This window comes from Lepidochelys kempii, chromosome 25 (genome assembly GCF_965140265.1).
Source record: "Lepidochelys kempii isolate rLepKem1 chromosome 25, rLepKem1.hap2, whole genome shotgun sequence".
Classification (NCBI taxonomy): domain Eukaryota; kingdom Metazoa; phylum Chordata; order Testudines; family Cheloniidae; genus Lepidochelys; species Lepidochelys kempii.
The window spans coordinates 11,530,352-11,556,517 of NC_133280.1; the positions used below are offsets into that span (position 1 = coordinate 11,530,352).

The 26,166-nt window shown below is 54.9% G+C and overlaps 1 protein-coding gene across 5 annotated transcripts in view; it reads right to left on the bottom strand.

Moving 5' to 3' along the window:
* Positions 1-1,707: 1,707 nt before the first annotated feature.
* POLRMT (RNA polymerase mitochondrial) overlaps positions 1,708-26,166 on the bottom strand; it is a 42,406-nt gene continuing 17,947 nt past the window's right edge. For 4 of the 5 annotated variants that reach the window (XM_073324547.1, XM_073324545.1, XM_073324546.1 and 1 more), the window contains 17 exons: positions 23,509-23,695; positions 22,392-22,541; positions 21,393-21,554; positions 20,838-21,008; positions 19,505-19,738; positions 16,342-17,130; positions 15,185-15,307; positions 11,597-11,719; positions 10,267-10,446; positions 9,343-9,429; positions 8,700-8,813; positions 7,289-7,341; positions 6,558-6,656; positions 5,908-5,980; positions 5,279-5,370; positions 4,581-4,654; positions 1,708-3,100 (listed from right to left, as the gene is read on the bottom strand). In XM_073324547.1, coding sequence (XP_073180648.1) covers positions 3,051-3,100; positions 4,581-4,654; positions 5,279-5,370; positions 5,908-5,980; positions 6,558-6,656; positions 7,289-7,341; positions 8,700-8,813; positions 9,343-9,429; positions 10,267-10,446; positions 11,597-11,719; positions 15,185-15,307; positions 16,342-17,130; positions 19,505-19,738; positions 20,838-21,008; positions 21,393-21,554; positions 22,392-22,541; positions 23,509-23,695 — 2,761 coding nt within the window. In that variant the 3' untranslated portion in view covers positions 1,708-3,050. Of the gene's footprint in view, positions 3,101-4,580; positions 4,655-5,278; positions 5,371-5,907; positions 5,981-6,557; positions 6,657-7,288; positions 7,342-8,699; positions 8,814-9,342; positions 9,430-10,266; positions 10,447-11,596; positions 11,720-15,184; positions 15,308-16,341; positions 17,131-19,504; positions 19,739-20,837; positions 21,009-21,392; positions 21,555-22,391; positions 22,542-23,508; positions 23,696-26,166 lie in introns of those variants that run through there. The other variant, XM_073324548.1, reaches the window with a different exon arrangement.

A 26,166-nucleotide genomic window follows, 5' to 3' on the forward strand; every position in this document is an offset into this window, starting at 1 on the left:
CTCAAACACGCCAGCAAAAGAACAAATGAAACAACAGCCCTCCGTCACTCAGATCTCCACACGCTCGGCTGGAACACATGCCTGGCTACTTGCACAGCTGAAGAGCAGACTGTGTTTCTCCAGCACTCAGCTTCTCATCTGTAAGCACCAAGCTGGCAACCTGCTTCCCCCCACTCCCCCCCGGGCAAGGGCAAGGAGTGGCCACATCCTACAGCTCGGTTTCTAACCAGCCTCTCCTAACCAGTTTCTGACTGTTAGAAGAGGCTGGTCATGATGGGAGGGGTTTACACGCTGATTATGAGAGAGGAACTGTCCTCTGGATCAGACCAGGAACCCATCTAGCCAATAATGGCCAATATTAGTTGATTCAGAGGGAGATGCAAGAAAACTTTAGTAGCCAGTTACGGAATAATCTGCCCCCAGGGAACATTTCCTCCTGACCCCACCATTAGAGGTAGGCTTAAGTCCTGAAGCATGAGTACTTACATCCCCTTCCAGAACGCTCACTATTGTCTCTGTGCATAGTCTTGTTCTCTCAAGGTCTGATCCATTTTTCAAAGCCCAAGGAGCAGGACCTGTCCCGCATTAACCCACCTAGAAGCCTAGGCAGAATCTAAGGCCCATTGGAAGTGGAGCCGCTGGCGTTATTTGCCACTGGTGCAAATCTCTTAATTAGTGCAAAACCGCACACTTGCAAAGAAGGACTTGAAGGGTGTTAAATGGCAGATGGCTTATGTCTTTTGGAGGCAAAGGAAAAAACAAAGTATCTCCAGGTCGATTAAGAACAAGCCAAACCATGGTCTGTGCCATCATTGTCTGTCACTGAGCTGCCTGCACCAGAACAGAGGTGACAAGGGCAGGATGCACCTGGAAAAGGGACGTGTGAAGAGTGGGGCCACATCAAATGTCACTGACCAACTCTCAGCTCATCAGCGTCCTGGCAGAGGGACTGCACTGAACTCAACCTCCACGGGATGGGGACAGTGAGGGGACTGGGTGGGAGACCGCCAAGGAAAAGCCGGGTGCCGTGGGAAGTGGCGCTTTCCCCTCTGGTTTGTGCTGAACGGACGCCCCAAACTGTCGGCAGATACTGTGCTGCTGGAGGTAACAGGCCTCAATCTCAGTGAGCCTAAAGCCACTCAGGCTGCAGGTGTAATGACACTTTAAGGCCCCCTGCTGTTGCTGGTGTGGGGGAGGGGGAAGAGGCTTTGGTGTAACTGAGAATCAGGCCCAAAGCCCAGATTCACATCTAGCCCAGGTACCGTCCATCACAGCAGAGAGCAGTCTCGGCTGGGTTCCTTACATCCTGCTGAGCAATTCACTGCTCTAATTTCAAGAGGCTTCGGGTCCTGGCCTTGTGCGGTGCTGCCAGCACGGTGCGGCTTCTGCACGCGCACTGCTTGGTAAAGGCAGCCCCTACGCGTACACATCTGTGCAGCAGATCGTACACACCTCCACACAATGAGATCCACAGCGTGGCCCAGCGATTGGGTAGCGGACTGGGAGTCTGGAGCCCTGGGTTCTATATTCTTGACACTGACCTCCCTTCTCTGTGCCTCAGTTTCCCCTGCCACCCTTTCTCTCTTCGATTGCAGGGGACGCGCTCTCACTGTGCAGCACTGGGCCCAACCGGCCCTGATCTCAGCTGGGGCCTCCAGACACCACCGGAATACAATCACACTTGCTAACAAAGCAGCCCCGAGAGGAGAAGTTTCAAAGGGCTTTAATGTACAGTGCTTCACATGAAGCTCCAGTTACACACCGGCCCCACCAGAGACTGTGCAGCCGAACCGTCGATATCCCCGAAAATGAGACACTGCTGGAAAGCACGCCGAGTGAAAGGAGTCCACGTACCGGGGAGAGAGGGTGAATCAGTACGGGAGGCTCCTCCGGATTACAGTCATGACTGGCTGCCCCCAGTGCAGAATAACCATTCCCCTGGGGAACCAGGTGAGGCGCAGCACCCCAGGAGCCGTCTCCCCCACCCCCCAAACTCCGCTAGGGGAAAGGAACGGAAACGGAGTGACGGGCTGAGTGCTGCACCCTGGCCAACCCCAGCAAAGTCCTACGCAGCTGCAGAGACCAGGGACTGGCAGGTTCTTGTTCCCCAGGGAAGTGGCTATTCCCTAAAGGCAGCTTATTGGCCAGGAACCCTAAAGCACTCTGGGGCCTTTGGTTTAAGCTGCTGCTGTTCCTGGAGGAGTTCTCTAGCTCGCTCCCCCAGGCACGCTCGGCTAGCCCACAAAGGCACCATTACAGCTACGAGTCCAGTGAAGAGAGGTGTCTCACTGGGATCCTAGACCCGCAGCCCCCTTCACTCCACAGACCGACAGCACTCCGGCCTGGCATGGGTGACCCAGACGGTGTCCAAAGCCAGGCCTGGAGGGATCCATCTGCAGGATGCCCTCCTCCCCAGACGCATCGCGTAGTGAGCGGGGGCGAGCGAAGGGGGAAGAGAGGCCAGGTCAATTGGCCTAGAGCACCTGAGTTACCAGCAGCAAACAGGGGCCCCTTGCCGAGGCCCAGCTGTGAGAGAGGCTGAGGTCACAGGGAATGCCAGTCCCCAATCAGCCCCTTGCCTTCCACCTTAGTTTGGAGCCAGAAGCTCCCGGTGAGCGAAGCAATCTCATCTTTGGGTCAGCGATTCCCAGTCACGAGGGAAAATAGCAGCCAGTGATCTCCAGATCAAGGTCCCTAGGCACAGAGGGAGGAGCGGGTGAGCTGGGCTGGCAAGAGCCATACGAAGGCAGCGCCACGCCCCTCCTGGCACAAGGGAAAGCAGAGATCCTGCCTCCTAGTGGCAGCCCCATGCTCCTGCTCTCCAGGCAGGGTCCGTTTCCAAAGAGGAGACACCGAGCCATCCCCTGGGGGATACCTCGCTGGGCCAGCTGTCTGCTGTGCCCCTAGGACGAGGTGCTGGACACAGTGTCTCCCCTTCTTCTCTTATGGGGTGCTGTGAGCCAGGCCCCACCCTGGACTCGGCTGGCTGGCACCTCTGATCCAATTAGCCAGCATTCGATAGACAGTCCAGGGCCTTGCCCACGTCCGTTTCAGCTGAAGAAATATGTAGATTCCTTCACCTTCTGCAGGTCAAAGTCACCTGGAGGGGAAGAAGGAGCAGGGGGAAGGTCAGAGCGGGGGCTGCACAGGTTGGAGACCGGGGGCATCTCTTAGCATTCTAGGGGAAAGGATTCAACTATGTGCTCTAGCTCAACCACAAGATATGGGCTGGATGCAGGAATCGCTGGGTGAGCTTCTCTGGCTTGTGTTATGCAGGCCCTCAGATTAGACGATCCCACTGGCCCTTGCAGCCTTAAATTCTAAGTCTCAATACATCCCATCCCCCCTCACTCTGGAAGATCCCCCTTACTCCAGGGAGGAGAGAGCAGCTCAGAGCAGCAATCAGACCGACTCTCCCTGACCCCACCTGGGGCAGAGAGCATGCCGGGGGCCCACACTGCTCACAGGACCCCTCCTGCTGCCTGACCCATTGCACGTGGATGCGTTCCCTGTGGCAGAGAGTTACCGGGGGGGTAGAAGCTAGGACATCCACCCCAGGACATCAGTTATCCCCCATCCTAGGCTGTGGTGCGTGCAATGCTGCTCTGTGAAAGGGCTCAGCACTAGGGCAGGGATGCTTCTAGCTCTGTGTGCACCAGGCCTCGCAGAAGAACCAGCCAGGGACAGAGAGTGGGTCAGGACAAGGGCTGTTTGCTTGGTGACCTCCCATTATCTCTGCTAGCTAGTTAGGTTCTGCTCTCCAGCTGGCTTGGGCTCGCATGGCAAGTTGGATGCCAGGGTGGGAGCCAAAGGCAGCTTGCTCTAGGGGGGGTTACGTCCTACCAGATCGCCAGCGCTAACAGCCCCAGCAAGACACTGCCGAGCTCGGGGTTCTCCCGTCTGGCCCATCCAGAGGGCAGCCAGCCGTGTGGCCACTCTAGCCTCGGGACAGGGACCAGGAGGAGATTCTGCTGGGGTGGGCGGGGCTGGCAGCCAGGCACAGGGAAGACAGTGACGCTCACCCAGCCTTCCTGGCAGCGCGAGATGGATCCCTAGGGACCAAGCTAGATCCCCAGTAGGATCCAGCAGGCTAAGGTGAGTCTACACTACCACTGCAGCCCTGCCGCTGTTCTACAGACACTTGCTACAGTGACAGAAAGGGTGGCCCCACCCCAAGAGGCTAGTTGACAGAAGAATTCTTCTACTGACCTAGCTGTGTCTACACCAGGGCTTAGCTCAGCTTGACTACATCGCTCCAGCACCGCAGCTAGGTCAACCTACATTTTAGGTGTATAGACCAAGCCTCTATCTCTCACCCACCGAGCACAGCGCCGTGCCCTGTCTCGCAGGTTCCTCCTGCCCATTGCGGGATGAACTGAAAAAGACACTGGTCATCAGAAACATGGCTACTGCTGGGAAAGGGTTATGGGGCTGGCTCATTCCAATCACTCGCGTCAGAGGGCTCATGCCTGGGAGCCACCCCGGAAACCAACTCCAGAGGCAAGCGTTAGTCCAGTGCCCAGCATTCGCGGGTGGCCTGGAGGCACTGCCGTAATAACCACGATGGATAATAACAATACCTGTCTCGGGGACCTTGGACAGCAGCTGCACCAGCCTCTTGTGTTCGAGGGACTTCTTGTCCCTCCACTCACCCCTGGGTCAAAAAAAGCCACGACACAAAGGGGTGTTAAATAGGAACGTGAGCCCTTTCTGCTCCCAGCCTGAATCACACACACATCTCTGTGCAGCTTGTGGGCACATGGCTCTGAGCCAAGGGGATGGTGACAGGTCCCCGGTGTCAAAGGAACCATCAGATCAGCTTCAAGATAAGAGTCTCCCTATGTGGCCACTTGGGCAGCTAAGCATCTTCCTGTTATCTCAGTATCGCTCTCTGGTGCCTAGCTGCCCGCATCTGACCAGAGTATCTGAGCGCCTGCCAACCTCGATGGACTTTCAGCACACAAAGCCCCTCTGACGCAGGGCAGTGATCTCACCCTCCTTTGCAGATGGGGAGCTGAGGCCCAGAGAGACTTGCCCAGGGTCACATGGGGAATCTGTGGCAGAGCAGGGGACTGAACCCAGGTCTCCTGAGCCATAGCCTAGCTCACTAACCACTGAGCCATCTTTGTCCTAGAGCAGCCCAGAGGCAGCCAGAGGAAGGATACCGTGGATAGGCTCCAAGCCAGAGGCTGTGGGGCTGCATAACTTACACAGTGCAGTGAACAAAGGAAGTTCCCCTGAAGGAGCCCCAGAGAGGGTGGGTGAGCTGGGTACTTACAGGGAGTCAGTGCAATATTTCTGCAGCATGAACCTGGATAGATCCTGCAGGATGGGCTGGCTGTGCAACTCCACAAACTGCTCTCGACACACCTGGCAGAGCACGGAAGTCACAAGTTAGTGGAATACAACAGCCCTCTCACCCGAAGACAAATTCCATTTAACCTGTTCGCATGGGGCTGAACGTGGGGTGCGTCTGCAGAGCACGGAGCGCAGCGGGTTGAGAATGAGGGGTGTCAGCAGAGCTGCAGGGGGACGGGAATGGAGGGAAGCCCACGGCTAACACACCAGGAAGGGCCGTGCATTACGAGCGAGGGTCAATGGCAGAGCTACGCGCATGGGGAGCCCAGGGCTGGGACAGCAGCGGGCTGCGGACTGAGGGGCATCAGACGACACATGAACAGCAGGTGCCATCTTGGCACTCTGTAATTTGCAGGGCGCATCGCCTTGGTTACCCACAGCCAATCAGGCTACAGGGTGGGGGAGGGAAAGGAGACCCACGTCATTGGGGTGGGGGGGAGGAGACGTGAGCCAGGGCCAGGGGCTGGACAGCACCTGCCGAGCCCCCTCGAGGAGGACACGCTGGGTCAGTGCAAGAGGCTCTGCTCACGGGGGGGGGCTGGTCTCTACCTGGTTCATGACATCCACAGTCAGCGCGTGGGTCCAGTAGCAGTCGTGGACCGAGACGAATGTCAGGCCCCGTCTGAAAGGCAGCAGAGCAGCCAGATCAGGTGCCGCCTGCAGAGACCCTCCCTCTTCTCTGATGTCAGCCCAGGCCCCTGCCTCGGGCAGCCAAACCCTCCTGCTGGCACAGCACCGGGGCCTGCGTGAGCTGAACTGGGGGCTGCCATCCCTTGTGGCACTGCCTAGTGCCCTGCGTACGGTGCCTCCCTGATCCCAGACCCAGGCGGGGAGGGCTGGCAGTTGTAGGAGCAGGGCTGGACCCCGGCAGGGGCAGCTGAACCCTGCGGATTCGCCTCCACCAATGCTAGAGTAGCCCCAAAGATGACTCGAGACGGAACCCCAACCGCCCAGATCACATCCCCCACGCATCCGCTCAGCTGATTGCTTTAACAACAGCTGAGATCTTGGCTCTGAAATACTCTTCCCTGCTGCCCGTAGTGCTGTGCCCCAGACGAGGACCCGATTCCCCAGGTCTCAGTAAGAGGCCCCTTGTTTACTTCGCGGTCTGTCCCCTCCCACCCGCCCCCCAAGTTTGGGGTGCGAGGGCAGAGTCGCACAGGGCTAGCAGTGGCGGCCCTGCCCCTGGGGCTCCCTACCGGTGGCAATGCAGGGCCGTCAGCATCATGTGCGTGGAGTCCAGTGAGTGGATGAAGTTGGGTGGGAAGGCGTTTTTCTGCTTCACCGTGTCCGGTTTCCTGCAGTGGAGCATGGAACAGTCAGACATCCCGGCTGCCCGCCACGGCCAGGGGAGGGGAAAAGCGGGGAGGCAGAGCACCCAAGACCTGCTGTCAGGGTAAAGCCAACCAGGGCTGCACGATCAGAAGGAACTGGATCCAGTGGGCTGAGCACGGATGGGGATGGAGCCTGGGCTGCATTCCCTGGGACGATGGGAGCTCTAGGGGCTGCCCCCCACACTGGTCCATGGACACAAGGGAGCAGGTAGGAGATGTTTCCCTCTCCTGGAAACCCATGCCGGGTGCTACGGCCCTGCACCCGCAGCGCTGTCCACAGACGCTGCTGGATTCCCTCCAGACCTTCCTCCCCTGCCACCCCATACTCCTGCTGAGCATTGCACTGGGCAGCACGACGTAAGGAAAGCAGGAGTGTGCGAATACCAGCAGCAGCCCTGATCAGTGTCTCTCTCTCCTACTGGGGACTCATCTGCCAAGCTCTGCTGATGGGGGGGGGGGGGGGCGTTGTCTCCAAACCGCCTGGAGGCCAGGGCTCCCCCAGCTCCAGGCTGCACCGTGGGGAGTGGGGAGGAAATCACTCAGGCTGGGGAAAGGAATGTAGAGTCTGCTCCGAGCACTTGCAGTCCGGTACTTACTGGTTGGCGTCAAAGCGCACGTTCAGACTCAGGGTTTGCATGGTGCTGTTCAGCTAGAGAGAGACAGAGACCGGACTCAGCTGCAGAGAGACACAATCACCCGTTCCCAGGGAGTCCCAGGCACGCCACTCTTGGAGAGCGGATCATGCCAGCAACAGGCCCCCAGCATGCGCCGTGCAGAGCCTAGGACCAGAACTGGCCCAGCCAGCTCCCAGAGCAGGGAGCTCATGGCCAGATTAGAACAGCCTACTTCAGATCTTCGGAAATGGGTAGGAGCCTTTGTCCTACCAGCCGGCATGTCTCCCAGGAGGTGCTCAGCGCCTGGCTCACTGGCTTTAAAGGCCTTTATCTCACCAGCAGAACTGGGAAATGCAGCTGAACAAATCAGCGGCTTGGAGACAGGCAGGCCACCCTGAACTGCCCCGTAACTGCTGGGACGTGGCATGCCAGCGGCTAGGAGATGGGGCAGATTCTGTGTGCAGGTGGGCAAGCATGAATTTGTTTCCCTGCTGATATGCCCACGTCGGTACCATGTGGGGGTCTCGTCACTGAGCCTTTGGGGAGCCCTGGTTACTCGCCAGCTCCATTACTCTTAAATACCATCCTGACTTCGTCCCGCTGACTCACCCTTCAGCGCCCCAAGGATGCTGGCTCCAACATTGGCCCCGCCCCAGCGCTGACTCATCCCTGCATGTCGGTGCTCATACAAGTCCCCCTCTGGTCTCTTCCTCTCAGGGATAAACTCCTCCCACCCCCAAGAATCTCAGCTGCTGAATCACGTGGAGCAGGAGGGAGAGAGCTGCTGAGAGGACTGTACGGGTGGGGGGAGGAGGAGGAAGGGGATCAGCGGGGAGGAGTGTGGGACTGGAGCGAGAGTGAGTCACATGAATCCTGGGGAACCACTTCTCATTTCTCATCCTGGGCTCACCTCCCGGAGTCCGAAAAGTTAATTACCCCGGTGAGTCAGTGGGGGGGGGGGGGGGGGGAGAGAGAGCAGCCTGACACCATACCCATCCCTCACAAACCCTCCCCGCCCACACACCCCCACGGGAGACTTCACTGTACGACCTGCATGTGTAACACAACCAGATTTGGCACCCCTGCTGGCTGGAGTCTTCACAGCCCGGTGTATTCTGCGTGCGTGTACGCAGCAAGGTTCTGCGTAGATCTGCGCTGGCTGGAGACATCCCAGCATTGTGCACAAGTACACACGTGTGCACACACGTACAGAACAAGGTTCTACACATGTGCACTGGCTGGAGACTTTGCCGCGCTGCCCCTTAATGCCCTTGGCCCAGGGCGGTGGCTGGCGGGGCACTGATCTAGATCCCCCATGTTCCAGACTGAGAACCCCGCTCACAAGCTGCCAGTACTTCTGCTCCCCTTTGTCTCCGCACCGAGAGGCACTCACCACTGTAGACTTGGCCCGATGGTATGGCTGCACGATGGGCAGGCCCAGCGGGGTGACCCACTCCACCGTGTTCCCGGACTTGGCGATGAGCCGGGCGCTCTCCGTCAGCCAGATCTGCAGGGACAGACTGGAGTAAGTAGCTTCCCCAGAGCACGGGGACTCAGTGGGCCAAGAGCCCCGGTGACTCCAGGGGTTCTAAGAACAGATTCACCCCATAATGTCCCCACCCACCACAGGCAGTTCTGAGCCCACCATGGATGGCACAACACCCTCTGGTCCCACCCCCCAGGGGTTCATTCCACCTGAGTGGGGGCGGGGGTCAGGAATGCTCCTGTGGGGCTTGGATCAGACAGAGACCTGCTGCTTGAGACACCGGATCTAGTGGCCCCGATTCACTTCCTGAGCAGGGCTGGTGTTAGAGATTGGGCTGCATTCCCCGGGGTGACGGGAGGAGACACGGGATCTCTAGGGGCTGCCCCCCCAGCTCCTCTCCTGTTCTCCAGCCTGCTTGTAGCGCTCCCAGGAGCGGATGCCAGGAGCTCTGCAGTGCTGCAATCTTCGGCATATGGGGAAGCCAGAAGAGGATGGGGGCGAGGGGAAAAGCAGGAAGGAGAGAGAGAGAGAAAAGCAGCAGGGACCTTACCTGGATCTCTCGAGTCCCTGAGAACATCTCCTTGAGGCTGTTGAACACCTGCTGGACGAGGTAATGCGACGCCTCCCAGACGTACTCCTGTGTGGATCAGAGGCAGGGTGGGAGTCCCTGCAATGAAGGCATGCCTGCCTTCTCACGCGAAGGACCACAGCCCGGATGAGCTGCTGCTGACATGTCTCCCTCCCCTCCAGGGTTACTGCCTCGGAGAACCTGCCTTCCCACCTGGGCTAGCTGAGACCCAAATCTCACTGCAGCTCAGGGGAGCTGGGAATCCGAATCCTGATCTGGCTCCCGAGCGGGCAGAGAGGAAGCTGAGCTCCGGCACTTAACCCAACTCTCCTCTCCCACAGCGGAGGGCCAAGTCACCAGGCACCCTGCTGGCCTCTGCGCTGCATTACTGGCCGTGTAAGTAACAGGGACAGCGCTAGGCTACGAGCCGCTGTGACGTGCCGAGGGGAACCCTCTGCTCTGCAGGAGGTGCCATTAGCCCAGCCCAGGCACCAGTAAGTTGCCTGGAGACAGACATCTGGGGGCTCCGGGGGGCCAATACGGCCCCCAGAGGGAGCAGCAGTTTCTCAAGCCTTGTATTGTACAAGACACCAGCTGAGGCCTATTACTGCCAGAGAGGCTGGGCAACAGATGACAATGCTGGAAACCAAAGGGACAGGATACACCTGATTGAAGAATCCACCCCATCCTGCAAAAGGCCACCACCTATAAGCTGGCTCCCGTTCCACCCCACTAGCCGAACCCCTGCCCTGGATCCAGCTTAGCAGCACCCAGAGGGCAGGATCGTGCTGGGGGGGAAGAAAAGGGAAATCTCTCCCCAGGGAAACGGGCACTGCATGAAACTCAGCCAGGAACCAGTGGCAGCAGTCAGACGGGACAGAGGGGAAGCCGGGGCGAACGCCCTACCTGTGGGAAGCTGTCTATCTCCTTGAGCCGCTTCTCGATCTGCAGCCTCCCTCCGTACCTGGTGACACCGTACACCACCGTCATCACTGTCTGCTTCACCACCTTGCGGCTGATGTAGCCATCCAGGACCTGGGCGACCTTCATGCCCTCCTGGGCGTCCTGCTTCCGGAATTCTTCTACCTAGGGCAGCGTGGAGAGGAACCAAGGGGGAGATGCCGTGATCCAGCCGCCGCTGAATCAGGACCCGCTTACCCTCCCACATAGGAATAGGGTCATCGAGGGAGCCCCAAGGCCCAGCTGGGCTGCACCCCCTCTACACAGACTGGAGAAACCAAGCCAAGACCAGTGGTCTGCCCCTCCCCAACACCCACGACAGACACTGTGTTCCATGCTAGCCACCCTGGATAACAGAGGCCACTAGCTAAAGGAACTAGGGAGTTTTTGGACCACAGAGACACTGACTCAGGGCACTGGTATTGTGATACGGAGCCTTTCCACCCCTGAGCTGGCACAGCACCCGATGGTTGTCAGGTCCACTGTGTGTCCGAGTGGATCGAGCACTGGACCAAGCCTTGGGAGACCTGGGTTCTGTTCCCGGTTCTGCCAGTGACCTCTGGGTGAGCGGGTCCCTGTGACTCGGTTTCCCCATCTGAAAATTGGGGATAACGACACTTGACCATGGTGATCCACAGATGAAAAGCTCTAGATAGGAGCTAAGGATAGTTTCTGTGTGCGGAATGAATGTGGCAGGTCTCAGTCCAGTTGCCAGCAGGCTGATTTCATATTGCAAAACTTCAGAGACTGGGGTTTACTTGGCAAGAGAGGCTGAGGACTGAATGTACCATGGAGATTAGTTTCCCACGTTGCCCAAAAGAAAGAGAATTCCCCTCCTATGTGCCGGCCAGGTGCTAGCAACTCAGACAGAGCATCTCCCTGCTGCTTGGAGACCCTGTCTCACCAACTCCCCATCTGCACACGGGGGAAAACCAGAGAGAGGAAGCCTCGGAACGGTTCATGGCTTGGTGATTTCTCGGTCCCAGCTCCTTCTCTGTCTACTGTGATCACACCCTCCACACTTCTAGCACAACCTCATCTGGATTTTCATTGTGGCCACCACAATGCTTCCCTCTAGAGGAGAGAGGGACAGTCAAGCGCTGGATTCCAGTCAGTTGATGTTTATTGAGCCAGCTCGGTGGATAGTGCTGTCTATCTCAGCCTCTCCTCTCCCACTGCACTGTCCTGCTCGGGGACACTGACCACCAGCTCCACGGTGGGTCTGAGCAGAGGGGTGAACCGTAGGGACCTGCCAGGGTTATCGGCTCTGTCCCACCTGCTGGGCCACTCCGCTGTACACGTCCTGGGGGATGTCACATGGTATCAGGTTGACCGAGGTGGCGCCGATGACGTCGCGCCCCAGTGCGGCGTAGTGCTGCAGCCCGTTGCAAGAGCCGTCCTAGGAGCAGGAAGAACAAAGGGTGGGACTGAGAGCCTGGCCATTTAAAGGAGCACTGCTTGGTTAAAAACCAAGGCTGAGATTTTCAGTGAAGCCTAAGGGAGTTAGGCACCCCATTCCCACTGACTTTTTCATGCCCTCACCAATGTCGCTGGAAACTGCTCAGGACAGAAGAATTTTTAATGCTGACTTTCCACCGTTTTGGCTTTTTTACTTTTTCCAGCAGGGACAAAGGACTCATTGGTTTCCCTTTCACCTCCCATCCGTGTCACTGTCCGAGTCTCAAGCACTAGCCCAATGCTGCAATGACTGAGTTGCAAACATGGCATGGGACGTTTATAAAAATCAGCCCCTCTCTCTACCCCCACAGAAAGTTTTCACTGGAATTTAAAAAAAAAAAAAGAAAAGAATGGAAACATGTTAATTATTATTCTGTATTGTTTGTATTATAGGAGCAACACTGCGCTAGGTGCTGTACAAACATGGTAAGAGGCTGCCCAGAAGAGCTTACAATTGAAGTAGATAAGACACAAAAAGGGTGGGAGGGAAGACCGACCCAGAGAAGGGCAGGGAATTGCCCAAGGTCACACAACACGTCAGTGGTAGTGCCTGGGATAGAAACCAGGGTTCCTGACTCCCAGACCAGTGCTCTAGCCACTGTGCCAGGCTGCCTCTCCTCTGTTGCTTGGAAAACCTTCCTGTAACCAAAGAGGCATCTGAGCCAGAGTTTTGCTCCAGATCTCAGCTCTCTCAAAACTCTGAGGTGTTCAGCTCTGAGGGTTTTGGTTGGGCCCTTACCCTTACCAAACCCAACATTGACCTGTCCCAAGCGTGGCACTGCAGTCTAGGCGACCAGACAGGTATCAGGCCTCCTTTGCAGATGCTCGCCACTGAGTAATCTCCCACAACAGTTGGATTGACAGCTGCCAGAGGACCTAGGTGAGCCTGGGACAACACGGGCAAAAACGGGCCTGGCATGAATGGGGGGTGTGGGGAGTGGTTAAAATGCAACATGGCAGGGTGGATAAAAATTTATGTTTTTGACAACAACATTTTTAAAATAGATTTTTTTTTTATTTAAATCAGACTCGTCTTATTTTATTTAAACAACGACAACATTTTCTTTAAAAACGTAAATCTGTTTAAAATGAAATCTGAATTTAATACAAAATATGTTAAGGCCTAAACTTATTATAATCTCTTAAAACATTTAAATAACAAAAAACATGCTGAATGCATGAGCCTCTATCAAAAACGTTGCGTTGAAAGAAAGAATCAGGGCAATAAACATAGAATTATAGAATATCAGGGTTGGAAGGGACCACAGGAGGTCACCTAGTCCAACCGCCTGCTCAAAGCAGCACCAATCACCAACGAAATCTAACTTCTAACATCCAACTTCTGAAGTCAAGCTTTATAAACATGGCACAAAAGATCCACCTAAGTAACTTGGGAGACTGTCTCATTTTCAAGAGACTTAGGCAAGTAAGAATTTAAGCTCCAGTCACTTTCATTTAGGCTTATTTGAAAATGTTCCCAGGCTGACCTGAAATAATCAGTTTAGTTCACTGACTGTGGTTAATCCCTCTGTTTAATAAACCATTCTGTTGAAAATCTGAAACATGTTTTGATAAGAGAAGTTTGTGTGTCCAAAACATTTAAGGGTGTTAATGTTTATGTGTTGCTGTGTGTTTTGTTACATTCCAGTTACTATCGTAAGACAGCTTGACACAAATCATGAGGAAAAAGTTAATTACCTAGTAACTAAGCAATGTATTATTCCCCGTTTTCTAACATATTAAAAATGTTCATTTAATAAGAATCTGAAAATGTTAAGCTGTATAATTGCTTAAATAAATGTACATTTTTCTAGCAGTCCCTCCCAGGCAGAAAACAGATGTACCAAATCCAATGAAAAGGCTCTGTTCAGCTGTAAATCAACACATTTTAATGGTTATCTCAACCAATGAGAATGCACCTCTTTTTTAGAAAAAGAAAAGTGAATTCAAATTGATGACTTAAATTGAGACTTTCCACCTGGTAATTTCAATCAATCCACCCTGCAACACACACTTTGAACTGCAGAGGCCTTGATGCTCAATACCTCCCACCATTCCTGCTACAGCGTCTATATTCGGGGGGACTGAAGCCATCCAGAGAAAGGACCACCCCATCCCACCTGGGGCACCTGCAGCCTCGCAGACATGTGAGGTGGGATCCACAGGCCCATGGCAGCCCTGCCCCCACGTTAGAACTGCTTCTGTCAATGGGAGGTTGATGGGTCAGCTGTTAGGTGACTCCCGGCACCTCTGCTTGATCTTTGATTTTCCATTCTGCCCCCATCCCCATTCAATGAGATCTGAGTCATTAGGGTTAGTTTCTGACACGTGCTCTCCCTGCTCCCATTAGGGCCATCCAGCCTCTAAGGGGAGAAACACAGACCCTTTTGCAGGGAAATGCTAATGACCCAGTATCCTCTGACGACACAGGCCTCTGACTGGTGCACTCAGGCTGTGGAAATGAGCAGGGCAAAAGGACTGGCCTAAGGTTAATGAGAGCAACTGAGCCTTTCCACTGCAGCGCCTCTCTGGATGGTAAGGGCAGCTCCCGCTAGCGAGGAGGCAGCGTGAGTAGACCAAGCGCAGGGTTATTCTGCTTCCACTGCCCGGTTGGGGCCTGGCCTTGCTGTGAGCACAAAGCACTTGGACTCACGTCATTTAGCGCAACAGGAACCATCTCTGCCCTCATCCAGAGTCAGGCTTTCATCCTTCCAGCCAGCAGAGCTGCTCTGCTCCAGCCCTCAGACCAGATGAGCAAGGACACGGAACAGCTGACATAAGCCCTCTGGCTACAGAGCAGGAGAGATCCCCCGCCCGAGGGGCATATACCAAGTAATTGCAGTGCCTTTCAGAGACTGCAGCCACGACCGCTATCTGCAGCAAGCCTGTCTGATTCAAAGCAACACAGGGTCAGGCTGGATTCAATTCCCAGCTCTGCTACAAACTCGTGGGTGAGTCACTTCAGATTTGTGACTCAGTTTCCCCATCTGCACAGCATAGTTAGTGATGCTTCCCTAGTCCGCAGGAGTGTGTAGTGAGACTGAATCTACAGATCCTTGGGAGAGGTTTAGATACTATGGGGATGGCAGCCATATAAATATCCAGATAACAGGCCCAGCAGCTAATGAGGAAAAGACCAGGGATTTGTGCACGCTGATCCTTCCTGTCCATACCCTGGAACAAGAAGCACTTGACAGTGGCCTGGTCCTTGCCAGGGGAGCGAATTAGGTTCTGTTTGCTTACAGGTCGAACCCAAGCACCACTGCAGTTCCAACAGCCTTTGTACCCCTGAGACCCAGAGTCTCCCACATCCCTCTGTCCTCTCCCCCCGGAGTTTCTGTTAGCTCCCCAAGCTCTCTGCCCCATGCAGGAGGAATCCAACAGTCACAGTCATGGGGCCCCTTACCTGATGAATGGGGAAGTGCGAGATGTAGGCTGTGGGGTCTGGTGATCTCAAAGCCTTGGCTATCTCCATGCAGCACGCCAAGGCCTGCCAGGGTTCATCGGTGTCCATCCACCACTTCCTGCCCTGGGCAGAGGGACAGGAGGGGAGGGAAGAGCATCTCAGCACTAGAGCAGAAGAGTCCCTGGGTACTGAACTGCGTCAGAACCAGGGGCCACTGACCTGAGGCACAACCTCCGGCAAGTCGCTCCAGCCCTCGGCGGGCTAGTCTACTCTAGAAAAGGTTTGCCGGTACAGCTGTATCGGCAGCACCTCCTAGCGGAAACGCAGCTTCTAGCAGCAAAAACGGGCTTTGCTGGTAGACCGTATTCCGGCTCCCCAAACGAAACAGGCAGTACCACCTTTTGCCGGTATAACCGCATTGACACGAAGGCTTTTGCCAGTATAAAAATGTTGCCGATCACACCCCTAACTAACACTATTATACCAGCAAAAGTTTCTAGTGTAGACCTGGTCTCAGCCTCAGTATCCCTCTTCAACCCTTCCTGTTGCCTGTATTTAGATTGGAAGAGCTTCAGGGCAGTGCCTGTCTCTCACTAGGCCTAGCAAAATCTGGACTGGGACCCCAGGGTGCTACTGGAATATTAATAAAGCCACCCAGGGTGGGCAGGCACCCACCGGCTACCACTTTGGGCACAGGTCAAGATCCTCTCTCACAGGATCCCGAGGCCACGTCTATATTAGGGGCGCTTTGCCAGGGTAGCGATGCCACATACAATACCAGCCAAGCGCTCCTAGTGCGAACACAGCTTCTACCAGCAAACCTGCACTACTGCCAGCAGAGTTTATTCCAGCCCCACTGAGCGAAACAAGCTACCCCAGTAACAGCACAGATCTGCCGGTATAACTGTGTCTACACTGGGGCTTTTGTGGGCACAGCTGGGTTGGTCAGGAAATCACAGCTCTTTGCACCTCTGACCGACGCAGCTCTGCCCGCACAAGCTTGTAATGTGGACCTGAGCTGAGAGCAGCCTCGAGAGGTCCTGGATTCCAGGCTACCGCTTTATCGCTTAGCTCCTGATGCCTCTCCCTGAGGGCTAGCAGTGCCAGGCTTGTTCTGGGCTCCCTCTAAAGCCAGAGAGACCACCCCGGCTACATACCGTCAGGGGGTTGTCAGCAGAGTCCAGGATCAACTCCATTATCTCGTTGGCATAGGCCAGCCTCTCCCGCAGAGAGTTCTTCTTCTTCAGCCCCGTCAGGTTAATAAGGTGGATCTTGAGCCAGTCAAGGCCACGCGCCCCCAGTGGCTTTCCCTCCGCGAACAGCAGAATGGCCCGGGTGATGTCGCTGCCCAAGTGGTTGAAGTAGGGCGGGCAGGGGTAGGTCCTGCCCCGGAAGTCCATGTTGTGGGGGAACCAGAACACCTTATCCCTCATGTGGTTGGCTATGGAGAGCTTGTAGAGGGCGTCCATCCGCAGGCTGTACATTTCCGCCGTCTTCTTCCTGCACTGCGTCAGCTCACGTTTCAGGGATGACTTGCTCCAGGGAGTGCTGGGCCCCATGTGGAGGGCCATGGATGGATTGGGGGCCTCCGACATGGGCGGTGGGACGTCCAGCTTCTCACTGCCCTTGGCGTTGAAGATGGAGATGATGATATCCAGCACGGGCTGGTTGATCTTCCAGGGGCAGTTGCCCAGCTGGTTCAAGGCATCCAGGACTGAGTGCAGGTTGCTGCGAGGACACTCCTCCAGCAGGAGCTGGTGCTGGATGGCCCCCTCCACGCAGCGCATCAGCTTGGTGGGGAGGAGGATGTAGGCCCCGAAGTGTGGCGAGGTCCATGGCAGCGGGGGGCACAGCATGGGCATGACAAAGGAGTCGAAAGTCAATGTGGTCTCGGCAGCATTTGACAGGATCTGGGTGAGGATCGGATGGGGCTTTATAAACCCGATCTGGGGGGGTAGAATTAAAGAAGGGTGAAGCTCTGCGGGGAGACAGGGAGCGACACAGGAGGCTACAACTCCCTTCAGACTGGGTTCAAAGAGAGTCCAGGCAGGCAGCACAATGCAAAGTTATTGTAACGCTGCATTGCGGCTTCACTTCGCTCGCTGCTGGGAAAAGGGGCCTCTCACCCCAGCGCCCCCGTTTCGGAGCCAGACAAACTGACAGACTCTAGTTCATTCAACCTACATGGCTGCCCTAAACCTGCTGATCCATTTAACCCACAGCACATGAGCAAGGATCACAGCTACGCGGGAGTGGGGCTGCAGGAGCAGAAGCTGCTGAACACCCTGGAGCTGGCGAGGCCAAGACGGGTGTCCCAGCTGGAGCGGGTCTGGGTGTCTGAACCGTGGGGGGCAGTTTATGACCCTCTGTCCTTCTGGGGAGGCTGTGGGGTGTGCCAGGAACTGAATAGGGGGGAGGGAAGGAAGAGGAGGAAGTTTTTTGGTTAGTGGAACAGAGCATGCATGCAAGTCACACAATGGGCACACACACACGTCAGGGCAGCTGGGAAGAGGAAGGAAAGGAACTAGAACTAAGATGACATGTGCCTGACCATAGCCCTTTGCTGGTATGAGGCATTCCAGACTGAGGTGTCGCTGGAGGAGGTCTTGGAACAAACTGATAAATTAAAAAATAATAAGTCACCAGGACCAGATGGGATTCACCCAAGAGCCCTGAAGGAACTCAAACATGAAATTGCAGAACTACTAACTGCGTTATGTAACCTATCATTTAAATCAGCTTCTGTACCCAATGCCTGGAGGATAGCTAATGTGACGTCAATTGTTTTAAAAGGTTCCAGAGACGATCCTGGCACTGACAGGCCGGTAAGCCTGACTTCAGGGAAATTGGATGAAACTATAGTAAAGAACAGAGAAATAGATGAACATGATTTGTTGGGGAAGAGTCAACATGTTTTTTGTAAAGGAAAATCATGCCTCACCAATCTATTCGAATTCTTTGAGGAGGTCAACAAATATGTGGACAAGGGTGATACAGTGTATTTAAGAGACTTTCAGAGAGTAAGCAGTCATGGGATAAGAGGGAAGGTCCCTCTCATGGATCAGTAACTGGTTAAAAGATGGGAAACAGAGGGTAGGAATAAATGGTCAGTTTCAGAATGGAGAGAGGTAAGTAGTGGGGTTCCCCAGGGGTCTGTCCTGGAACCAGTACTGTTCAACATATTCCTAAAACATCTGGAAAGAGGGGTAAACAGTGAGGTGGTAAAATTACTCAAGATAGTCAAGTCCAAAGCTGATTGGGAGATCCCTTTGTAACTCTTCAGAAAACTGGGTGACTGGGTAACAAAATGGCAGATGAAATTCAATATTGATTAATGCATATTGGAAAACATAATCCCAACTGCACACACAAAATGATGGGGTCTAAATTCGCTGTGACCACTCAAGAAAGAGATCTAGGAGTCACCGTGGATAGTTCTCTGAAAACATCTGCTCAGTGTGCAGTGGTAGTCAAAAACACTAACAGAACGTTAGGAACCATTAGGAAAGGGATAGAGAACAAGACAGAAAATATAATGCCTCTATATAAATCCATGGTTCGCCAATTCCTTGAATTCTGTGCGCAGATTTCAAAAAAAGATATATTGGAATTGGAAAAGATACAGAGAAGGGCAACAAAAATGATTAGGGGTATGGAACAGCTTCTGTATGAGAAGAGATTAAAAAGACGGGGACTTTTCAGCTTGGAAAAGAAATGACTAAGGGGAGATATGATAGAGGTCTAATAAAATCTTGACTGATGTGGAGAAAGTGAATAAGGAAACATTACTTACTCCTTCACATAACACAAGAACCAGGGGTCACCCAATGAAATTAATAGGCAGCAGGTTTAAAACAAACAAAAGAAGTTTTTCTTCACACGACGCACAGTCAACCTGTGGAACTCCTTGCCAGAGGATGCTGTGAAGGCCAAAACTATAACAGGGTTAAAAAAAGAACTAGATAATTTCATGGAGAAGTCCATCAACAGGTATTAGTAAGGATGGGCAGGGATGTAACACCCTGCTCTGAGCGTCCCTAGCCACTGTTTGCCAGGAGTGGATGACAGGGGATGGATCACTTGATGGTTGCCTCTTCATTCCCTCTGAAGCACCTGGCATTGGATACTGGGCTAGATGGACCATTGGTCTGACCCAGTATGGCTGTTCTTATGTTCAGTTTAATAGCGATGCCTCCCCAGAGGGATGGGGGGACCACACCTGGCGCTGGCAGAAGGCCAGACCTGATGATCTAGCAGGTTTGTTCTGATGGAGGGTCCAGATGCCTGGTTACAGACCCCTCCCCGCCCCGGGGCCCTTACCTGCCGGCTGCTGCGGAAGGAGTAGACGTGATACAGGACAGGGATGAGTTTCACCTCCAAGCTGGGGTTCAGGATGTTGCTCTGCACCTTGATCACTTGCACGAGGAGCTCCACCATGTGAGTGCCCAGCTGCACCATCAGGATGTGAGGCCAGGTGCAGTCCTTGCTGAGCAGGGAGGACCCCGAGCTAGCCTCCAGCTTCTCCCAGTACTCCCGTGGCAGGTAACTATCCAGCTGAGGAAGTAGGAGGAAAACAGCCCAGCGTGAGCAGCAATTATTTCTCTCGAGAGATTAATTGGGGCTGACTGAGCTGTCTGGAATTTGGGTCAGATTATCCTCTGGGCTGCCTCTAGGGACTGGGGCCTTCTGGAGAGGGGCAGCTGAGGACACGCGCTGTGTCTGCAAGCCATGCCGAGGAGCGTTCCTCCCCCTTCACACCCACAGGACAGCCATGCTGTGTGTAAATGTTAACAGGAGGGATAGCTGAGGAGCAAAAACACACAGGCATGGTCAGTGCAGACAGGAAAGGGGCCGCCTTCCTGCAAGCAGCTTCTGCCAGCCCACCTCCAGCAGGACCTGCAACGACACTCGCCTTTCCAGATCTGCACCTCCCACTCATATACATGGCTTGGAGAGCCAATTTCACCAGCAGCGCTTATGCTGTACAAACCCAGGGTCACTCCTGAGCCAGAGCAAGATCTAGCTTGGGCAATCAGTGCCCGAGCGACTCTTCCGACTCTGCCAGCACAGCTCATTCTGGGTGGGAAGAGTCTGGCAGGCACACCAGACAGGCTAGTGGTTTCGTTAGCTCTCGTGGCCTCTTCTCCGGAAAGTGCAGTTCCCGAGATGTCCTCCCAGGATACAAGCCCTGGACGTTTGCAGAAGCAGAGTCTGCCCTCCAGACCCCGCAGTCTCTGGGAGACAGCCTCCAACCTACCGAGTCCTAGGTCAAGGACTCCTCCAGCTCTCAGCTGTCGAGAGTCCTGCAGTGGGGAGCGTTAGTCTGACAGCAAACCCCAAAGCCTCTGGAAAATCCCGAACATCTTAGGTGTTGTGGGAGCAGTACTCAGGACACCAAAGCCTGACAAGCCTGCATCCTGCAGACAGAGACTCAGCCCTTTGCCCCCACAGGAAGCACTCTGCTGCCCAGGCTGCTTCCCCGCAAAGAGCTGCTTGCATTTACTGGGGCAGATCGCCTGGAGAGCCTGAGACAAGGCCCCGGGTCCAGGTCATGGAAGCTACATCTGCCCTTGTCTCTATCACACCCAGCCGCCACGGCCCACCAGCCTGGGGGACCCCTCACCCTTGGGGCAGGGAGCTAAGACAGGCCTACCTGGGCATCCTTCGCCAGCAGCTGGACGTACTCGTCATAGATCTTCCGGATCTTCTCCACCAGGCGGCTGCGCAATTTCTTCCGGACGGCATATTTGTTGTAGATCTTGGTGCCCAGCTCTTTAGCTAAAACCAGCAGGGACTCTCCTTGGGGAGGGAGGCTGGAGAGGCTCTGAAAAGGGGGAGGCAGCAAGGGTCTTAGGGGAGAAGGGCAAATCAATCAGGGCGTTAAAGGCACCACCCAGGCTCACTACAGCAAAGGGAGAGTGTGACAGACAAAAGGCAGCAGGACACAGCCAAGATCAGGGTGAAGGAGCAGCTGGGAGAGATCATGGGCTTGCTACTCAGCACATGGCGCAAACGTGGCCCTGATCTAATACCTAGTCCAGGCTCACAGCACAAGCTCTGATTCTGCAGGCCCAGATGCAAATTCCCCCATGACAGTGCCCCACGGCACAGCTGCAAGCCTGATTCATCGGCCACGGGGGCACTCAGTGGCATCGAGACTCTTCTGTTCCTGCACAGTGGCCTAATGGGGCCGGGGAAGGCGTCTTACCTGCAGCATGATGTCCACGTACTCCTCGTCCTCCAGCAAGCACAGGTAGGGATAGAGGCTCATCTGCCAGGACCTCCTGTTCGCCATGTGGATCTTAGACTCCCGCAGGGTCTGGAGGAGGGACTTCCGCCACTCAGAGCGCAGCGTGGTCAACAGCTCCCGCTGCACACAGGCAAACAAGGCGGTCAGCTGCTCGGCGATCGCACGGTGAGAGCGCAGAGGCAGGTGTGGGCTAACAGAGGGCACAGGAGTTTGCCGGTGGGCTTCCCCATTCCACTGGTCTCTAGAGATCCACACCAGGCTCTCACCCCCTTTCCAAGTATCAGGGCCAGAACTTCGCTGCCACCTCCTCTCTCTCACTGCCTGCCTCTGGCTACGTTTTCTCTAATTCTCTTGTCCTCCAATGCAACCACCAGCAGCTCCATAGAGTCAGCGAGTTGAGGAAGTGTTTCCCCGAATGCACCAGCAGGGGGCACTCCCCAAGCAAAGGGATCCTCCAGCCTTCAATCTCTGCATTCTCTCAGCTGGGCATTCTGTTTACACAGTGCACAGAACAGCTTCGACTCCCCTATCCCTAGGGCATCAGTTATTGCATGGAACACCCACAGATAATCCAGAGCGAGCCATTCACAAACCCAACCTAGTGGAGCAGGGGGTTACACCCGGGGGGGATGTAGTCCCCTGCTTGTTTTTAGTGAGGTTCTTTAGCTTTGAATTGTGGGTATTTACTGACTTTCCAGTATTGCTGTATACCCCAGCACGGTTTGGGCTTAAGGCTCCAGCAGCACTTCGCTGGATAGCCAGGGATCTCCAGCCACAAGGCTCACGCTGATCGCCTAGTCTGACCTCCTGCAGAACACCCCCAACGATTCCCACATGCAGCTGGCCGAGCCAGAGGCACGTCTTCTACAGAGCAACCCGAACTCCGATTACAACCCTTGCTCTAAGAGGGGGGCAAGGACAACGCCTGCGTTAGCTCCACCGAGCGCCAGGCTTTACCGCTTTGATGGCTTGCTCCGTCAGGGGCTTGGCCGACTCCACAGAGCTGATGGTTATGGTGTTGGAAGCCTCCATCTCCAGCTGATGCTGGAAGCGTTCCCGCAGCTCGCGCACCGAGAAGTCCAGCTTGGGGTAGGAGACCGGCTTTTCCTGCAGGAAGACAGAGGTGGTGAGTGCTTGGATTCAGGTACAGCGCGTTCGGGTGCTTCCGTCACTCAGCGGCTGGACGCTCCCAGGTGTAAATAGTTCCCTCATTTACAGACCTGAGGCACAGAGACCCCTAGTGACTTGTGGCAGAGCAAGGCACTAAATCCTGGTCCCAGGCTAGCACCCACACAGCCTCCTCAGCAGGGCTGATAGCGAGATGAGGGTCATCATTAGCCACTCCTGTCAATTATGAATCCCAACCTCATGAGCAGAACAAGGGAGCTGCCAGGGGGCTGGCCCCACGCAGCCTCTCCCCTTTCCGTGCGCTTGGCCAAACTAGAAGAGACCCTGTATGAAAATGCTGCGATTGATTGATGGCTACACAGAGGCTGCAGTCATATGTCATGCTTCCATGCCTTTGCCAGCTTTATTTCCAGCAACGAGGTAGCACCCTACACACCTGGCGTGGGCACAACTCCCAGCTGTTTTGGGCAGTGGATTCCCCCCCTCCTAAGACATAAGGCCCCATTTTCCATGGCTCTCAACCTAGGCACCTTGGGAGCCAAACCGCCAGCTAGCAGACATGCAGGAGGGACCAAACCCCAGCTCTTAGCATGGCAGAATGGGACTGATCACAGGATTAGGAGCCAGGAATATGAGAATTCTCATCCCAGTTCTGACACAGGCCTCCCTCTCTGGCCTTGGCCAAGTCACTTATACTCCCAGCTCCTTTCTCCCCATCTCTAAAGCTGGCTCTGCCTCTCGGGGATGCTGGAAGGACTCATGTGTGTGTGCTCAGTGCCATTCACACTGCTGGTTCACTCAAGGGGCTCGTGGTCCGTGCAACCAGTTCTGTGACAATCACCCCAATAACAAGGGCTCCGTGCCCCAAATAGCCTATCCCAAGGAGGGAAAGTGTCATTAGCCCTGCAGGATCCCCGGGCACGGGCGCCCAGCAGCCCCTCTTTACCTTGGAGTAGAAATCCCGGAGCAAAGGAGAAGTGCAGATTTCTGAGTGGGGCAGAGACAGCGGCTGAAAGTTGGGCTTGATTATCCTGACAGCCTTCAGCACCATCTCCCGCTCATCCTCCTCGTAGACCGTGTCTTTGAAGAGCTCGTCCAGGTGGAAACCATCCTCTTCCAGCTGCTGCACACATCTGGGGAGATAGGTATGGATCAGCACGGGGGACAGAGGAGAGGGAGGGAATATCTACCCAGGAAAAGGATAAATGTTTAGGTACGGGACAAGTGATGGTACAAACAGGGAACCAGAGACTAAGCAAGATGCACACCAGAGAGAAGAAAGGAACCGGGTGGATCAGAGCAAGTCCCACCTTGGGGAGCCCCAGTGGAACAGTCCCTCTGGACCAGGTCTGCTGTAGCCTCTCCTCCTCCCAAGCACAATCAGGGGTCAGCCAGCACAACGGGAGACACTGGCCACCGAGAAATGCAGACACCTACCAAGACAGGGCACTGGAGCTGGAACCTCTCTGTCACTTGCTACCAGGCTTGCAGCTGCCACGCTGCCCAGACCTACAGACCAGGGGCAGGAGCTGACAGGCTTTTGAGGGCAGCTACATAGAATGGGTTTGACGCACTGCCTGGCCAGAAGAGGGGGGCGGCTTTGCTGACACAGTAATCCCTTGCCCTTCTCTCATGCCACCCCAGACAGCTGGCTCTATCCCATGCACCCCTCTGCCCTTTCCAAAGGCCTCCGAACTCCCAAGTGAACCAGGAAGCCTCACGCCACAGACACCCCGTCCCAATGATCTGTGCTGCAGTGCCCCAGCCATGGGCTCTTTGGGGCAGGGCCTCAGCTTGGCTGGCCAGTGCCAGCTCCCCCAGGCAGCGCCGGCGTAGTCCACGGGGAGCCTTTCAAACGGGACCTGCAAAATGCCTTCAGTTAACAGAGGGAGCGGGAGCCAAAGAGGGTTTGAAATGAACTAGTTTCTATTGTGCAACCCATGGGAGACTGTCCCAGGGGTTCTCAGCCTGGGAGAGGTGGGGTCAGGACCAGGCACTGCAGGGGATCATGACCCCCTGGTCTTACCCATGCAGCTAAATGGGAGGGGGGCGGGGGCTGGCTAAATGCCAGCTGAACGACAGACAGGTCTCAGAGTGGATAGGGCCTTCTATGAAGAGACAACTGGCTCTGGATGAGGGAAAAGCGGTGGACATGTTGTTCCTTGACTTTAGCAAAGCTTTTGACACGGTCTCCCACAGTATTCTTGCCAGCAAGTTAAAGTAGTATGGGCTGGATGAATGGACTGTAAGGTGGATAGAAAGTTGGCTAGATTGTCGGGCTCAACGGGTAGCGATCAATGGCTCCATGTCTAATTGGCAGCCGGTATCAAGTGGAGTGCCCCAAGGGTTGGTCCTGGGGCCGATTTTGTTCAATATCTTCATAAATGATCTGGAGGATGGTGTGGATTGCACCCTCAGCAAGTTTGCAGATGACACTAAACTGGGAGGAGCGGTAGATATGCTGGAGGGTAGGGATAGGATACAGAGGGACCTAGACAAATTAGAGGATTGGGCCAAAAGAAATCTGATGAGGTTCAACAAGGACAAGTGCAGAGTCCTGCACTTAGGACGGAAGAATCCCATGCACCGCTACAGACTAGGGACCGAATGGCTCGGCAGCAGTTCTGCAGAAAAGGACCTAGGGGTGACAGTGGACGAGAAGTTGGATATGAGTCAACAGTGTGCCCTTGTTGCCAAGAAGGCCAATGGCATTTTGGGATGTATAAGTAGGGGCATTGCCAGCAGATCGAGGGACGTGATCGTTCCCCTCTATTCGACATTGGTGAGGCCTCATCTGGAGTACTGTGTCCAGTTTTGGGCCCCACGCAACAAGAAGGATGTGGAAAAATTGGAAAGCATCCAGCGGAGGGCAACAAAAATGATTAGGGGTCTGGAACACATGACTTATGAGGAGAGGCTGAGGGAACTGGGATTGTTTAGTCTGCGGAAGAGAAGAATGAGGGGGGATTTGATAGCTGCTTTCAACTACCTGAAAGGGGGTTCCAAAGAGGATGGATCTAGACTGTTCTCAGTGGTAGCTGGTGACAGAACAAGGAGTAATGGTCTCAAGTTGCAGTGGGGGAGGTTTAGGTTGGACATTAGGAAACTTTTTCACTAAGAGGGCGGTGAAACACTGGAATGTGTTACCTAGGGAGGTGGTGGAATCTCCTTCCTTAGAAGTTTTTAAGGTCAGGCTTGACAAAGCCCTGGCTGGGATGATTTAGTTGGGGATTGGTCCTGCTTTGAGCAGAGGGTTGGACTAGATGACCTCCTGAGGTCCCTTCCAACCCTGATATTCTATGATTCTATGACATCCATTACTGTCCCTGCTCTGCATCCACCCTAACCTTCATGTTCCATGCGTGAAGAGCTGAGCAGAGAGACCTAGCTCCTACGGCGAAGCTTCGGGATGCTGCCTGGAAATACGAAGGCCTGATTGCCATGCATGGGGCTTCGTCCCTGCAGCAGGACCCACCGCCCTTGCCAAGCACATTCCAGCTCTGCTGTGTTGGTTTACCCAGCACTGTCCACAAGGCACTTTGGAAACCTATGAGGGGTCAAACCTTGAGAGGTGCCCCACACCTACAATCCCACTGGCCCAGGA